Raw genomic sequence first — 18,181 nt, forward strand, 5'->3', positions numbered from 1 at the left:
CTGCATAAAGTTAGATGTCTTTAAAAGATTTAGTTATGGTTGGCTTCTGAGTGTTTAATGGAGGAGATTAATGTAATGATGTATCAGAGGAGAATAAAAGTAAGTACATATAAAAGGTAAGTGTAGAGATATGAAGAGGTATGAAGGTAAAAGGATATACAGTACTCAGGAATTCCAAAGATCATTAAGAGTACATTCTAAAAAAGTAGTAAAGAGTAAGTGGTTTAAAAAAAATCTCTATTTCGTTAAACTTGTGTCACAGTCGGAGGAAAATAAACACCCATGTACTTAAATATATATATATATATATATATATATATATATATATATATATATATATATATATATATATATATATATATATATATATATATATATATATATATATATATATATATATATATATATATATCATTTTTTTTATATACATAATATAGTGTACAATTTGGATAATTGACTTTAAATTTCAGCATTGTGTGAAATATATTATTGCTTTATGTCACTCATTCTTTATTCTTTTGTGTATTACTTTCCTACATTAGAATCACGTGTTGATAAGTCAGATTTCTGTAAAATTTAAAAGATCTCAGCTTAAGGCAACAGGTGTTTCCTGGATAAAAAAAAAAAAAGCACAACAGCAAGTGATGATGTGACGTAATTGTTAAAATTTCACAAATTTTCAGTGCCAAGTAGGTGAACTTAGGTAAGAGGATTGGTAACTTGTAAGTAATAAATTACCGGTACTTTTTTTAAGCTATCAGATTTAATCTTTTAAATATTGCTGAAATGTCAACTTCACGTTACCCTTTTCTTTTTTCAGAACATCCATTAAACTGCACAGAAATAAAACCATCTTTATAGTCTAAAACGAGTAAATGCATCAGTGACATTCCTGCGTGAGGTTCTTTGATGTGTTTAATAATGAGTCCTGAGAAAGTTGGATTCCTTCGGAGCTGAATTAGTTAATGCAGCTGCCTGTATATAAAAAAGTAATGTGCAGTGTACAGAGTGGCTGATAGTTTTACTAACCTGTGGAGTCCATATCTGTTTCTTCCAGTATCCCACAATGCATACTCTTCCCATGGGCAGTACACAAGACCAAAATCCTGGGGATGTCTGACCCCCCTATCTCAGCAATGGACACAGCGAAAGGGGGAAGAAGAAGTGGGAAAAGGGACACTTGGTAATCCAGCGGGGCAGAGACAGACCAGTCACAATGTTTGCTGATGTTGCATGGGAAAAAGCATCATTTTATAGGAGCCCTGATGGGAGACATGTCATTGATAGGCCAGTCTGTCTGATGAATGGCTGGTAGTCAGATGGGGAGGTGGCAAGGCTCAATGTGAAGCCCATTGTGGGGCTGTTTTGAATAATAAAGACTTTCCTCCGAAAAGGGGGGCTTAAATCTACGCAATCCCAGCACTTCAACCCCCCTCTTTCTATTATAAAACCCTTTATTACTTAAACTTTTACAGGCTTGTCTTCCATCCTTTTAAAAAAAAACTCCTGGCTGCTGGAATCTAGTTCTTACTCGTCTTACCAAAACCGTATGTAATGCTGCATAAATGTACATATGATAATTTTGCCTCATTTGTCCAAGATAAATTTAATGGCTTAGACAATTGCAAGTACAGTGTGTAAAGTAATCAATTACAGCAAGTCAGAATTAATCCTACACTGATCTGTGGTTGCTATGGGTTGCTATACATTAATTAGCCTTTACTTGTACCATTTAATAAAAAAAAATACAGTAAAATTTTAGCTCATGAAGAAGCCATGACGATTATGGGTGGGTTTGAAATGGCTGGGAAGTGATGCCAGGTTTACAAGCAGTATCCAACTTTTTTCAAAAAGTTATCTTCAAATGCAGAAGTTGAATGCTTTGGCGTATTTTTAGAAAACGGTGCGTCAATCTTCTAAAATGTAGCAGCTGATCATCTTCATGCCCGGAGAGAAGGAGGCATGCAAGCTCTGAGATTCTGCAAGCAGTACAGTTAAAAGTCTTGGAACTGAATGTTATAAGTGAAAAGCCAGTGCTTTTGGGTGATGATAAAGTGTCTGAGGTTTTTTTTTTTTTTTTTGGAGAAGGAAAATCTGTGATTAGAATATGAATAGAACTCCAACAGGGGAAGAAAAAGGAGATTACAGATGAATTGCTTTCAGCAGGGACAAGAGCTTTGCTCCCTCCTCCGCAAACAGCAAACTATACCACTGCTAGACAGGAAACAAGGCATCTCTCACTAAAAACACTTTCCCTGACCGGGCAGCCCCAACTAAAGACACATTATCACTGTCATTACTGCTGTTATCTTTTCACAGGATGCCCTGTGAAAGTTGTTGTTTTTTTGTTTTGTTTTGTTTTATGGAGCGTTGCTCTACAGAGTGGATTGTCACTTGACAAATAATTGTATGGCATGGAAGAAAGGTTAAAAAGTGAACTTTTCGAAAAAATAAAACATCATTTGAAATATTTAAAGGGGGTGTATCTTTATTATCATTTTTTGTAGGTAATGATATAAAAGACATCAAGCTTGATGTCAATAATCGTATTGATTTGTGTTAATTTTTTAAGAACCTTGTATCTATGTTTATTTTGTAGTTATATATGTATATGTGGAGGCAGCCATATTTGGTCATTACATACTAAGGCTCTGCTTCCTGCTGTTTCTACTCACAATGCAGGTCTAGGGGACGGATTTACTAAAGGAGTAGAGCATATTTACTTAACAACCTAAATTTTTATTTTGGAAGATAATTTTCACTTACTTTAAAGAACTTGGGGCCAGATCCACAGCCAGCGGGTGTAACTTAAATATTCGGATTTAAGTTACACCGCCGGAAAATTTCTACCTAAGTGCCCGATCCACAAAGCACTTACCTAGAAATTTTCTGCGGTGTAACCCATTTAAATTAGGCGCGCTCCCGCGCCGGACGTACTGCGCATGCTCCCGATGCAATTTTAAAAAAAGTTGCGTCGGGAAAAAAAAGAGATGCGGCGGGAATTTTTTTTTTTTTTTTTTTAAATTGACAGCGTCGCGGGAAAGAAGGATCTACTTTTACATGGTGTACTAACTTTACACTTTGTAAAAGCAGCCCTAATTTTGCGACGGCAAACTAGTACTTACGGAGAAAAAACGAAGCGTAAAAGCTACGTGGATCTTCGTAAGTGCTAATTTGCATACCCGACGCTGGATTTAGACGAGAAATGCCCCCAGCGGCGGCTGCGGTACTGCATCCTAAGATCCGACAGTGTAAGTCCCTTACACATGTCGGATCTTCTCCCTATCTTTGAGAAACTGATTCTGTGGATCAGTTCCATAGATAGAAACAGGGATACGACGGCGTATCAGTAGATACGCCGGCGTATCCCTTTTGTGGATCAGGCCCTTGGTGAACATTTACTTTGCAAACAATACCAAATCAGGTGCAAGGAAATAACCCCTTTTTTGTTTCACCTGATTGGATGGCTGAAATCAGCACAACTATGCTCAGTGCTGGATTAACAAGTAGGCAGAATAGGCACTGGCCCATAGGCCCTTTGTCGTTAACGGATCAAAATAATATTGATTTGATCTTGAAGGAAAATTACAATGAAGCTTTTTTAAATTGTTTACAAAAGATAAAAACAATTTAAAGGATCACTAAAGTAAAGTTTTTTAAATAACAAACATGTTATACTTGCCTCCACTGTGCGGCTCGTTTTGCACACAGTGGCCTTGATCCACGTCTTCTGGGATCCCTCGGCAGCTGTCTCGGCTCCCCCCCTCAAGAGCTTTCCACCTTCATGCGAGTGAGCAAGCATGGTGGAAAGCTCTTGCGGGCGTGCTCCCGTGATACAGTGGCAGCCATAGCCACTGACTGTATCACTCGCCCCCCCCCCGGGCGCACCGCATCATTGGATGTGATTGACAGCAGCGCCAGCCAATGGCTGCGCTGCTTTCAATCCATCCAGTGTAGCCAATCAACGGCCAGGCTGAAAACCGAGGAGGAAGGAGGATGACAGAGATGAGCGCGGGACTTTCAAGGGGTCAGGTAAGTAAAACAGGGGTTCGGAGGACCGTACTGTCGGACGTTTTTTCACCTTAATGCATACGATGCATTAAGGTGAAAAAACATTTACCTTTACAACCCCATTAATGTTATATGATATTCTTATGTTCACTCAATAAAAATGTATGAAACAAAAAAAAAAAAGAAGAAAAAAATTAATCAAAAAACCCCAAAACTTTACATTAAAGACTCTATAGAGAAAATACCGTATAACTGTACTGAACCCAATTGGAACTTAACCACTTGATCACTGGGCACGTAAACCCCCTTAATAACCAGACCAATTTTCAGCTTTCAGTGCTCTCACAATTTGAATGACAACTACTCAGTCATACAACATTGTACCCAAATGAAATGAAATGAAAAATTGTCCCTTTTTTCACACAAATAGAGCTTTCTTTTGGTGGTATTTAATCACCGTTGGGTTTTTTATTTTTCGCGCTATAAGAGAAAAAAAAATGAAAATTCTGTAAAAAAATAAAAAAATTCTTTGTTTCTGTTATAAAATTTATAAAATTTAGTATTTTTTCTTCATTCTTTTGCATAAATGTGAAAGATAAAGTTACGCCGAGTAAATAGATACCCAACATGTCACCCTTCAAAATTGCACACACTCGTGGAATGGCGCCAAACTTTGCTACTTAAAAATCCCCATAGGTGACGTTGCAGGGTATTGTGGGGTATTGCAGAGTATTGTGGGGTATTGCAGAGTATTGTGGGGTATTGCAGAGTAGTGTGGGGTATTGTAGAGTAGTGTAGAGTATTATGGGGCATTGCAGAGTAGTGTGGGGTATTGCAGAGTAGTGTGGGGTATTGCAGAGTATTGCACAGTATGGGTATTGTGTATTGCACAGTATGGGGCACGGATGGCTGAGCAGGGATGGATGGCTGGCTGGATCTGTGACTGCATTTGTCACAGATCCAGCCCACAGCACTCGTGCTGCATCCGCTCTCCCCCCCTCTCCTCTCACACTGTACCGTTCGGTACAGAGAGGGGAGGGAGGAACCGGCATCATCACATGACGCCGGTTTGTTTACAAGTGATCGCTCCGTCATTGGACGGAGCGATCACGTGGTAAACTGCCGCTATCATCGGCGATTTACCGTGATGCGCCGGGGTCACGGGCATCCCCGTGTGCGCGCCCCAGAGGGCGCGCGGGAGCGCGATTCTGGGAGGACGTCAATGGATGTCCTCCCAGAGTTAAGCAACCGCTTTGTAGACGTATATCGTCTATAGGGAGGTTGGTAACTGGTTAAAGAACATAAACCATAAACATCAGGCTCACATTACAGTTTGTCTCTTAAGCCCTGGTTCACACCAGCGCGGCTTCAAAGTCGCGTGACCTTAAAGCCGTCATCCATGCGCTTTCATCACGGCTTTGATATGACTTCTTTAACCACTTCAGCCCCGGAGGATTTGGATGCCCAATGACCGGGCAATTTTTTGCGATTCGGCACTGCATCGCTTTAACTGACAATTGCGTGGTCGTGCGACGTGGCTCCCAAACAAAATTGATGTCCCTTTTTCCCACAAATAGAGCTTTCTTTTGGTGGTATCTGATCACCTCTGCGGTTTTTATTTTTTGCGCTGTAAACAAAAATAGAGCGACAATTAAAAAAAAAAACAATATTTTATACTTTTTGCTATAATAAATATCCTCCAAAAATACATACAAAAACTAATTTCTTTCTCAGTTTAGGCCGATATGTATTCTTCTACATATTTTTGGTATAAAAATTCGCTATAAGCATGGTTTGTGCAAAAGATATAGCGTCTACAAAATAGGGGAAAGATTTATGGCATATTTATTAATAATTTATTGGTTTACTAGTAATGGCGGCAATCTGCGATTTTATCGTGACTGCGACATTACAGCAGACACCTTTGACGCTATTTTGGGACCATTTTCATTTATACAGTGATCAGTGCTATAAAAATGCACTGATTACTGTGTAAATGACACTGGCAGTGAAGGGGTTAACCACTAGGGGGCGAGGAAGGGGTCAAGTGCAGGGCCATCTTTTCCATTGGGCACGCTGGGCAGTTGCCCGGGGGCCCCGCTTGCCTGGGGGGCCCCACCGGCTGCCCAGCAACCCCAGTAAAAAATTGTGGAGAGTGACGGGTTAGAACTGCCCATGCCCAGTTTGTGGAAATCACAGAGAAGATCGCTCCTCCACGAGTGCGGGGGGTTGCTGATGTAAGGGGGGAGTGAATGCAAAAATGTAAGGGGGCACTGATATAAAGGTTCCCCCTCCTATATTAGTGACCCCCCTTACCTTAGTGTATTTACTCTACGGAAGGTGGTCTCTGGTCACCAGAGTGCCCCCCACATCAGAGTTCCCCTTTACATCAGAGTCTGCAGGATTCCCCCTTACAATGCAAGGGGGAACTCAGTCTGCGGACCCTGATGTAAGTGGGAAAGAGAAAGCAGTGGACTCTGATATAAGGTGGTCTCTGGTCACCAGAGCCCCCTCCACATCAGAGTTCCCCCCTTAGATCATGATCTGCAGCGTTCCCCTTTACATAAGAGTTCCCTTTCACTGTAAGGGGGAATCCTGCAGACTCTGATGTAAGAGGAAACTCTGTGCTGGCTGGGTTATAGTAACCTGACCTTCATGTCAATGAAGACATTTTTTTTTTACTTTTGTTTAACTTAAACACATTGCTAATAGCACTAGCTATATGTTTATAGTTTAAATACTGACATTTGCATTGTTCGGCACTGAAAACTGTAATTTTAGGTACTTTTTTTGCAGTTGCAGTAAAAAATGTGGTTCTGCCAGTAAATTTTATGATTTTTGTCAGTAAATTCTCGTGCCTGATTGTGTAGACAGGGCCCCAGTGCACTGTATTGCCCTGGGGCCTATAATGCTCTTAAGATGACACTGGTCAAGTGTGTCCTAGGGAGTGATTCTAACTGTGTGGGGGCTGGGCTACCAGTGACATGACATTGATTACTGCTCTCGATGACCGGGAGCAGTAGATCAGTGTCCTGTCACAAGGCAGAACAGGGAAATGCCTTGTTTACACACAATTGCGGGATACCGGAGGACATTGAGTCCGTGGGTCCCGCGGGCACAGTCACTGAGCTTGCGGCAGGAGCGCGCGTGCGCTTGCACGGCGGCAAATTCGAAGCAATGTACCTGTACATTGCTCTGCGCAGCCATGCCATTCTGCTCGACGTATATTTGCAGGAGGCGGTTGGCAAGCGGTTAACACAAGTCAATGCAAGTCATGTTGAAGTAGCCCCTAAGCCAGGGATCCTCAAACTACGGCCCTCCAGCTTTTGTAGAACTACACATCCCATAAGGCATTGTAACACACTGACATTCACAGACATGACTAGGCATGATGGGAATTGTAGTTCCTGAACAACTGGAGGGCCGTAGTTTGAAGACCCATGCCCTAAGCAGTGCAGGAACCCGTTTCTAAGTCGGAGTGTCTTGAGTCGCACCGATTAGAATGGTTTCATTACCGTTTATGGGGTGCGACTTGTCATGTGACTTTGAACTCTCAAGTCGCAAGACAAGTTGCGGCAGTGTGAACCAGGCTAAAAGCTTATCTTATTTCATTTGTCAGTCTCTGGTGCAATTTTTCATTGTTGTAAGCAAAAATGACATGACAACTGATCACCCACGCAGGGGGTACACAACAAAGAACATGGCTTAAAGACATGAGTAGTATCTCGTACAACTAAACATTTTAGTAATACAAAATGTCAAATGGATGACCTTACAGTAGTAAGTCTGCATAAGTTGCCTAAGCCAGTTGTCAGTTTGTAAAAAGTTTTGGTGCAACCTGGATATGTGTAATGTACAGTATTGATGGTCATCTCTATCTAGCAGCTGACGTGCACATTACTTAGTTTAATGTTTTCCCACTAGAGCGTGTACACAGGAAACCTTCTGAAACCTGTGAGTGGGGCCCAAGGTTTTGACTGCCTAGGGGCCCCCACAGAGTTTAATCTTGCACTGACTAGGCTAAGTGTAAATTCCCTTCTAAAGTGATCATTTACTTTGCAACGTAAACATTCTCTACTCCTTTAGTAAATTAATGGGGTTGATTGCAAAATCTGGTGCAACTGTGCAGGTTAGACAATCAGCTTCTAACATAAGCCGGTTCTATTAAGCTTTGAAGCTGATTGGCTTGTATGCAAAGCTGCACCAGATTTTGCACTCTCCAATATTAGTAAATCAAACCAATCAGTCAGCTGGATAATAAAATAAACAGTGCAATTCATGTTGCACTGTTGAGGCCAAATAATTAAATTTGAGTCTCATCTGACCATAACACATTTTTCCATGTGGCCTCAGAATCTTCAAGGTGCTTTTAAGGTGATCAGATGAGACTAAAATGTAATTACTTGGCCTCTAAAAAATTATAAATTACTAATTAATCAGTAACCAGGTTATTTTTTTTTTTTAAATCAATGTGCTCCTGGACCGATTACGTGCCCCACACCCTTATCTGATTGGGTCCCATTTCCTTGGCTTGTATGCCTTGAGTTGCACGATCCTCTAAGACTCGTCTTTAAATGATGAGTTTAGTGAGCCAATGTGGCAAACACCTTACTAGGATACTAGGAAACCTGCCTGACCCTTCTCAGGAAAATTAAATAGCCAAAAGAAAGTCCATCTATCACTTCAAGACAGAATTCGCCCTGCAGGTAGAACATGCTTGATGGATATCCACTGAACAAAGACTTTTAAAGTTTTTGTAGAGCCAAAGCATGTTTTTCAGTTTTGGGTAGAGCAATAAATGCTTCAGACCCTTGTCTTTTTTTTCTCTCTCTCTGTGTCCCATTGAGAAGATCTCTCTTCACTTCCTGCCCCAGATACAGTAAATCTTTCCAAAGCGGGATATCTCCTCTTAGACAGTTGTCCCTGGGACAGGTGTTCCCACTGGAAGATTTAGGCCGGGTACACACGAACAAACATGTACGGTGAAAGCGGTCCGTCGGACCGTTTTCACCGTACATGTCTGCCAGAGGGCTTCTGTACGATGGTTGTACACACCATCGTACAGAAGTCCGCGCGTAAACAATACGCGGGGCGTGTCCGCGTCGTCGCCGCGACGATGACACGGCGATGACGCGGAGACGTGGGCGGGCCTGCCATTTAAAGGCTTCCACGCATGCGTCGAAGTCATTCGACGCATGCGAGGGACGGCGGGCGCCTGGACATGTACGGTAGGTCTGTACTGACGACCGTACATGTCCGAGCGGGCAGGATTCCAGCGGACGGTTTTAAAACACGTCCAGGAATATTTGCCCACTGGGAAAAGGCCCGGCGGGCAAATGTTTGCTGGAATTCGGCCCGCTCGCGCCCACACACGACCGAACATGTATGCTGAAACTGGCCCGCGGACCAGTTTCAGCATACATGTTTGGTCGTGTGTACGGGGCCTAAGCCTCACCTTCTGTTCCTGTGATAACTCAATTTTATTTTGATGATAGTTGCCTGCATACCTTCATTTTGGGGTCAACTGAACTTTTGGCAGACCCACATAAAAAACTTTGTGCAGACAACCATATCAGATGTAGTACGCTGTATACAAAGTGTCTGAGACATATCCTATTGGACTAGGGCTTTTAAATGGTGCCCCTTCTCACATAGAGGGGAGGTGCCCCTTTTAAGACAGCTCATGTTGTAGGCGTATCCCCCTTTAGACACCTCACATGGGGGGGGGGGTTACATAACAAATAACCAAAATATGGGATCTTTAAGGTGCCAAAACACAAATTATATTAAAAAAATATATCATAATTTTTATTTAAAAATCAACATGTTGTTGTCAGTAATAACCATACAATACATGAAACAGATGCAACTTTTATCAGGCACTGCATGTATGATCACAATAAATTGAAAATAACAACATTTAGACAAAATTATACAAAAATATAATTTCATAATAACAAATATTAAATCACAATATTAGACCAATTTCTCAAGTGTGCAAAGGCCTGTGCATTATTTTTTAGGTCTCCATTACCTAGATGTTGATAAGTATTTTGCATTAAAATCCAATAGATGTTTGACTCCAAACCCATAGGGATAGACCAATATGGATATTTGGTGAAATCACAGAGAGAGGCACAAAGACGTCCCCTATTGGCCCATCTTAGAGGGAAATTACAAGTATAAGTGGTCCATATAAGACTAAATCATCAACAGAAATTAAGTAGTTGTTTTGTGCCAACCTGTAGAAACAGTGGGCAGCAAAGAATCCTAAGAAAAAAGCAAAAACTGCGCCAAGAAGTGTAAATAAGGCAAAACAACCCAAGTCCTTGTGAATAAAAAGTATTAGTCCAATAAACTGATGCTTGAAACAGACAACACCCAGGTGCTTGCAAGATCCAGTGAACCACCACCACATGGACAGAGGCTTACCAAAAGGTAATGAAGTGTCAGCATAAATATATTCCACAGCCGTTCATGGATCACAGGCAGATGGCAGCAAATTCAATCCAGGAAAGCAGCCACATAGAGAGTCCTCAGTACTGGTACAGGTTAACATCAGCCCATCCATAGAACCAAAAAATGAAGGAACCGCACATAGTGTAATACCATCAAAACGGATTTAATAACAAGTAAAAAACCTACTTACAAACGAAGGTAATTTCAGTCGTATAAAAACAAATGCCGGCTGGCATAGAGAGGAGGCCTTCCTCGTAGCATCGAACGCGGTGACGTCACTGCACGCCGTGTACCCAGACGCGTTTCGTCATAAAATGACGTTCTCATTGGGGAAAGAATCCTAGTTGGATGGTAACAAATCCCCAAATTTCCCAATTGGTTTCCTGTTCCACAATAGGAAAGGGAGCAAGGGATAGTTTTCAACAAAAAACAAGGTTCAAAAGAACCACGTGTACCTAAATCAAAGAATGGCATATGAGCTAATTATAACTCCTAAAAATCTTCCATTGACTGCAATAAAAATCCCCCTTTGCTTATCTTGTAGGATACCATACAAAAAAATCCTCTACCCCTTCTGTACAGAGCCACGCCTAATTTGCAATGGACTGGCAAGCTTTTTTTACCCCCTCCACCCCCGCCAGAGTTCAATGGCGCCGTGGCGGCACAGACGCCAATAAAGGGGCAAGTGCGCATTCCTGAGCCGTGCCTTAGATGGCGTCAAGCGTCAATCGACACAAAACATCCCACGTCAAATGACGCAAACCAAGCGCCATGCTGATAACTATGACCATAGAGGGCGTGCTGCAAAAATTAGCCGTCGCCCCTACCGAGACATCATTGAAAGAATGATTACCAAGACCATCTGAACAGCGACATCTCACTATAGGGACCAGGCAAGAAACACTGCCAAATGGCGCTACCCGGATTGCCAATGTTAACCAAGGATGATGCCCCGGGCGTCCGTGTGATCACCTAATCCCAGTCTATACCCTAATTGTAGTCCCATCAAGGGCAATGTGTACCAGGGTAGTTTGCTCCCCAACTTGAGAAATGTCTCTAAATTTAAAATCAGATAAGTAATGGTGATCAAGGAGCCAAAACCGACAAGGAACACAGGTAAGTGGGCTGCTTAAAGTGGAGGTTCCATCAAAAAAACAATTTTGCTTTAAACTGTAGCTTACGACTAAAAAAGAAAAAAATACGATTTTTTTTTACTCATCTGGAATTGCCTGTTGCTATGCGGTCCCACGAAATCTGCCTTTGAAACCACCTAGGATTCTGACATCATCTCCCTCTAATGCTCCTGGGAAATGTGTGTCATCATTTCCCAGGATGCAGTGCGCTGTCCAATTATCACTCCCCATCCAAGACTTCCAGGAAGTAAGTGCCTGTAGGCTTCACAATGCCCACAAGCAAAATGACAAGGGTGTAGATATAGTTTTATAAACTATCTTTTTTCAATATCTATGCGGATCGGCGGCGGATTGTAAAATAGTAAGTGACCGGATTTATATTATAAAACCGCAGGATGAAAGGACATACATTTAAAAAATGCTAATTGTGGTTGGAACTCCGCTTTAAATACCCCCCGGGCTCCTCCCATAGATTCAGGCCGCCATACTGGCATTCTAATTTATGGTCGGAGCCCTCCTACCGAGATAGACGTGAAACCACATAAAGACGCCACAAGACTCACAACATAACATAGACCTGAGGTGTGCCCTGGTCAGCACGCCAAAAAAAGGGGCAAAAATACCAGGATAGGGAAATCTGTTTTATTGGTATACATGACATTTATTGGGCAAGCTTGGTGAAGGCTTGAGACATCTCAACCTAGGGATTCGGAATGTACCGGGTAAAGCAAACAGATTTCCATCTGCCTAAATCTTCTGATGACACGAATCAGCAACCCGTGTCGGGAGGCGGCCGATTCGATCCAGAAGGAGTGCCTGGAAAACCAGTTAGGGTTGATTAGCCAGGAGGATGCGAACATGTCTGATGAACTGACTAGCTGTTAGTGGGCTGGAAGGAAAAGGCAACAATGGGCTGGAGCTAGACTGGCTCAACAGGTGTGACAACAACTTATTCAGAACCGCTACTGGACACTATTCATTGTGGGCCTGGAAGAATTTGATGTCGACCCTGGTGCCGGACTGATACGTTTTGAACACTGCCAGATGTAGGACAAAATGGTCTTGAAGGCAGGCCAGGTGGCACCTGCGTAGCACCTGGCTACCGGGGCCACTGTAAATGAACTCACCGGGCCGTAGAAGGCCAGGTAGATATCTGATTGGATTACCAGGCTGTGTAGCAACCCAAAAGAGGATCATGACAGGATGGCTGACATGTCACGGAACGTGGAACTTGATATAGGCAAGCATTTGCTACTGTCAACGGGCTGATGTTTCTGGGTCGTTGTAATTCCTGCTTTACATGTGAGATGTGCTCTAGAAAAGATTAACATGTCGTCCAAGTAGATGATCACAAAACTGTTGTTGAAATCATGAAAAATGTCATTCATTAAACGTTAAAAAATAGCAGAAGCGTTACACAGTTCAAATGGAATAACCAGATACTCAAAATGTCCATTGCGGGTGTTGAATGCTGTCTTCCACTCGTCCCCCTCTCTAATTCAGATTATAAGCCCCTCGGAGGTTCAGCTTAGAGAAGATAATGGCCCCCTTAAGTACGTCAAACAGTTCTAGAAAGAGAGGCAAAGAATAGTAGTGTTTTACTGTGATTTGATTTAACCCTCGATAGTCTATGCATGGTCGAAGACCCCCATTTTCTTTTCACCAAAGAAAAAAACCTGCGTCTACTGGAGAAGAAGAGGGTCAGATAAAACTCCTTTCCAAGTTGTCTTTTACGTATTCCTTTGTGGATTTTTGTTCAGGCAATGACATGGGATAGGTCCTTCCTTTGGGAAGAGGTGCTCCAGGAATCAAATTAATTGTGCAATCAAAAGATCGATTTGGAGGTACAACCTCTGCCTTTTGCTTGCAAAATACATCTACAACTCATGGTATTCATGAAGCAAGGTAGGTGGGATCCAACAGACAACCAGAAAGTATTTTGGGTTGAGACAAGCAGTTTAGATAATAGGACCACCCCCAAGAGGTTAGTTCTCAATTTTCCCTATCCGAAGAAGGGTTGTGTTGCTGTAACCATGGTTTCAGGACCTAGGACCTCTTCTGTGTCTGGTGTTGATGCTTCCCACTGAGCTATCTGGAATGCTGGACAGCTCCCTGCCTGATCTATTCGAGAAATCCTATCTGATCCATTGGACAACTCTGCCTTGTGTCTTGATTGCTATTGAACCTTGAACTCCTTGCTCCTCCCATGAACTTCCTATAAAAGCCTTGTCTCTGCACTTTCTCTTTGACAGGTTATTGTGCCTTCTCAGCCAGTGCCTTGCTATTTGACTTCCCTGCTGCCATCTGTATTTCGCTACCACTCGTGATTGACCCTTGGCTTGTTCCTTGACTGCTCTACTGCCTGATCCCAACCTGCAACTACTCGTTACTGACTTTTGGCTTGCTTACTGACCACGCTGCTGTTTAACCCTTATCTGCTCATCCGCTACTGGACCTGGCTTGCTCATACCCTGGCGGGGCAAACCTGAGGACTGCGACCTGGTACTAGCACGCAGCTAAATCCATCTCCACCATCAGGAGCTCTGGTGAACACCGGCTAGTACTTAGACTCCGCACCTCAGGTGAGCCTGTGTCATCTGCCAGAAGTGACTACCTGTCCCACAACTGCTATAGCTACTGGTCTTCAAGCCTGACGCCTGATCGTGACACATGGGTAACCAAGGATAACGGGCAGAAGTGGAGAATCAATAAGAGACAAGATGATTTCCTCTTTGTGGAGTGCGCCTATCTAAAGGGTGATTGTCGTAGTCTCAAACTTTACAAAGCCATCCCCCAACGGTTGTCCATTCAGGGTGGTGATGCTCAGGGGTCTAGATTTAGGAACAAATGTGATTTTTTTTTCCTCAGCAAAAGTGTAGTCCAGGAATATGCCAGCGGCTCCAGAATCCACAAAAGCAACAAGTTTAGAGGCTAAATGGATCATTGCGGGAATCTTGGTCTTGAAAGATATACCTGTAAGGTCTAGCCCAGCTGTTCCAACACTGGTTAGACTCTGCCTTTTACTGGATGGGAAGGGCAGACAGATAACAAATGTCAGTAAGCAACTGTTTAGAAACCATGTCTGTGTAGTTTGAAGGTGATGTCCTTCTGAAAATAGGTAAGAGAGAAAATGTGACAGTAGCTATGCGCCAGACAGGTATGAGTGGCAACTGAGAGCTTGTGGCGGGGACCTTGTGGGGGAGGCCATTTTGCGGAAGCTCGTGGTGCATGTAAATGGATAATGAGTGGTATAAGTGGCGACATGAAATACAGGTGTAACATGTTAAGCATCCACCACCTGACCCCCTGATCCGCCCCCTCCCTTTGACAGCAGGTTGGGAACTCCCCCCCCTAGCCGCTGTCCCAATTTGAAAAAAGCATAGCTGTGCAGGGCTCCACCCACACAGATGTATCATTCTTTCGCAGAGTTCTGTAAATGAATGAACTACAACTACCATCAGCTATTATGGCTGACAGATTTTAGTTTTCAATGAACTGAAAAAGCGCTAGTGAGCACTCTCCTAATTTGTTGAGCTTTCTGGACTTCAGTACCTGCCTGTCTGTATCGAAGTATGGGCAGACAGTGTACATTACATCCACAATTTTTACCTGAAAAAAATGTGAGTTTTTGATGTTTATTTAAAGGTGAACTTAAGCCCTGTCTACATGGGCCGAATGCCTGATGACATAGGCCGGTTCAATAAAAAACGGCCGACATTTGGCCCATTTTTATGGCAGCCAGGACGACTTCTGTTGGGCGAGCATGATGGAAAACCGGCAGCTGACCAGTTCCCGATGAGCACTGGTCAATGGGTGGTGGGGGGTGTCCCACTGTCAGAACACAATAGCTCAGCAGGGGAGATCTCTGTACTAATATTGAACTGTTAGTACAGCGGCTCTGACCAGGGCTTGACAAAAATGTTTTCGTTCAACCTGCTGGGTTGAACAGAAAAAAAACCTCAAAGTGTGTACCAGGCTTTAGCTTTTATGTCCAGCAAGTTACAAAGTGGGGCCTTCATGGATTGGACTTGTTTTTTCAGACCACAGAAGCTTGGTTGCATTGAGACCTGGAGAACATGGAGCCCAAGTCAACACCTCTAAACTGTTGTTATGTCCCTCAAACCATTCTTAAGCCATTTTTGTAGAGTGTCAAGGCATATTATCCTGCTGAAAGAAGCCCCTGCCATCAGGAAATAAACATTGCCATGAAGGGATGTACTTGATCAGCAACAATGTTGAGGTAGGTGATACGTGTCAAGTAACACCCACATGAATGGCAGGACCCAAGGTTTCCCAACAGAACATTGCACAAAATGGCACACTGCCTCTGCTGACCTGCTTTCTTCCCATACTGCATTCTGGCATCAACTCATCCCCAGGTAAGCGACCCACACACGCTCAGTAATCCACATGATATAAAACAGGGATATGCAATTAGCGGACCTCCAGGCATTGAAGAACTAAGTCTTATGAGGCATAGCAAGACTCTGACAGCCACAAGCATGACACCCAGAGGCAGAGGCATGATGGGACTTGTAGTTTTGCAACAGCTGGAGGTCCGCTAATTACATATCCCTGATATAAAAGAAAATGTAACTCATCAGACCAGGCCACCTCCATTGCTCCGTGGTCCAGTTCTGATGCGCACACACCCCTTTTAGGTGCATAGGGCTGTGGATACAGGTTAGCATGGGCACCCTCACCAGTCTGCAGCTACACAGCTCCATACACAATAAACTGTTATGGCCATTTTTGTCTGCTTTATTAACATCAACTTCAGGGTCAAAATGTTTACTTGCTGCCTAGTATATTCCACTGACTTTCAGAAGCCAGTGTAATGAGATAATCAATGTATGTTATTCACCTAACCTGTCATTGGTCCGAAATGTATGTCTGATCAATGTAATATATATACAGGAAGGATAGATAGATAGATAGATAGATAGATAGATAGATAGATAGATAGATAGATAGATAGATAGATAGATAGATAGATAGATAGATAGATAGATAGATAGATAGATAGATAGATAGATAGATAGATAGAATTCATGTGCAGAGTGAACTGGTGGCCATCATATAGAAAACACTTTCTATTATCACAGTGTACCCTTTTAAAGTGAGCAGTGATGGAGAGCAGGTCAGTGGATGGCAGGACGTGTGCCCCCTCACTCAGAGTGTCTCTTGTAATTACTCTGTGCCTAATGACCTGGTGTTGTAGTGATGCCCCTGCCTAGGACTCATTAACATCTCATTAGATCTGACAGGTGCAGCGGAGGAGGCTGACCTCCGATCTTCGGCCAGGGCAGACTCTCTGCGTCCTCTGTCTCTGCTTACCACTGTAGGTGAGGACAAAACCTTTAAGCCAATTAAGGCAGATAAAGCAGTATCATTCAGTGTGTATTCTGAGCAGGCCCTTTCTTCATTAGGGTCATTCAGATAATAGAAAGGATTTCCCCTTATTATAATGCAACAAAGAAAGAAAACAAAGGATTTGTGTACTTATTGTACCCTGATTAGAACATAGATAATACTGTATAAACATACAAAACAATGAGCCTTGGTTAATTTTATTATATAATTACTTTTTTTTTGTCTATCTATCTATCCATCTACCTACCTACCTTTCACCAACTATATCTAGCTAATCTTTTTTTTATCTGATCTGCACATTTGATTTGGTTATGCCCTGCCTGGCCCCTAATTGCTTATGGAAGAGACAGATTTAAGCCTAGTACTTGGGCTGGTTCAATAAAAACTGTCTGACATTCGGCCCCTGTGTATGGCAGCCGGCCCGACAGTCAACCAATGACTGAAAGTGCTGAGAGAACAGTGGGGGAGATCGCTGTACTAACATCAGATTGTTAGAACAGCGGCTCTGACCGGTGCTGTCAGGAAAAAAAACTAGTGATGTGTATTGTGTACTAGGCTTTAGTGATAAATTACAAACAAATGGTCACTGCCCTCACCTATAAATAGTTTTTGCAGCAAGGAGCACATGGAAGGGCGATGCATATCAAATAAAACCAAAGAAATTCCCAGCTAAACTTACCGACCAGCTTACAACCAACCAAATTGTCCTGTCTAAAAGTATGCATTAAAAACAAGGGTTTTGCAAATACATGCATAAGCTACTAAGCCCCTCAAAGCACCCTAGTATTTTCTGTAGTCCTAACTCTAAATTTTGAGAACCTCCACAGTGGAAGCACATGCATTATAATGGATAGGCAGAAAGCAGTGTGTCCCCTCGCCAATTTTCCAACAGTAAAAACAAACAGCTGCTGCCCCCGCCTATAACTGTCCTTTGCAGCAAGAAGCACATGGAAGCTCATAAGCAAAATATATATTTACTGACATCTACAAAAAAGTCTGCAAATCAGGGATTTCAAAGTAAAACACATTGAAGTTGTGGAAACACACTGCTGATTGTTTTAAGCAAATGTATAGTTTATATAGATTTCATTATTTATTATGTTCAGGACTTAAAAAAATACTAAAAGATATAGGGCCAGATTCAGAAAGAATAGCGGATCTTTCTGCTGGCGTAACGTATCTCATTTACGTTACGCCGGCGCAAG

The 18,181-nt window shown here is 42.6% G+C and overlaps 1 protein-coding gene across 2 annotated transcripts in view; it reads right to left on the reverse strand.

The window, feature by feature from the left end:
* Positions 1 to 1,318, reverse strand: part of RFX4 (regulatory factor X4) — a 114,315-nt gene extending 112,997 nt beyond the window's left edge. For both annotated transcript variants that reach the window (XM_040345213.1, XM_040345212.1), the window contains exon 1: positions 1,030 to 1,318. In XM_040345213.1, the coding sequence (XP_040201147.1) occupies positions 1,030 to 1,072 (43 nt within the window). In that variant the 5' untranslated portion in view covers positions 1,073 to 1,318. The remainder of the gene's footprint in view (positions 1 to 1,029) is intronic.
* Positions 1,319 to 18,181: the final 16,863 nt, after the last annotated feature.

This window comes from Rana temporaria, chromosome 3 (genome assembly GCF_905171775.1).
Source record: "Rana temporaria chromosome 3, aRanTem1.1, whole genome shotgun sequence".
NCBI classification, from domain to species: domain Eukaryota; kingdom Metazoa; phylum Chordata; class Amphibia; order Anura; family Ranidae; genus Rana; species Rana temporaria.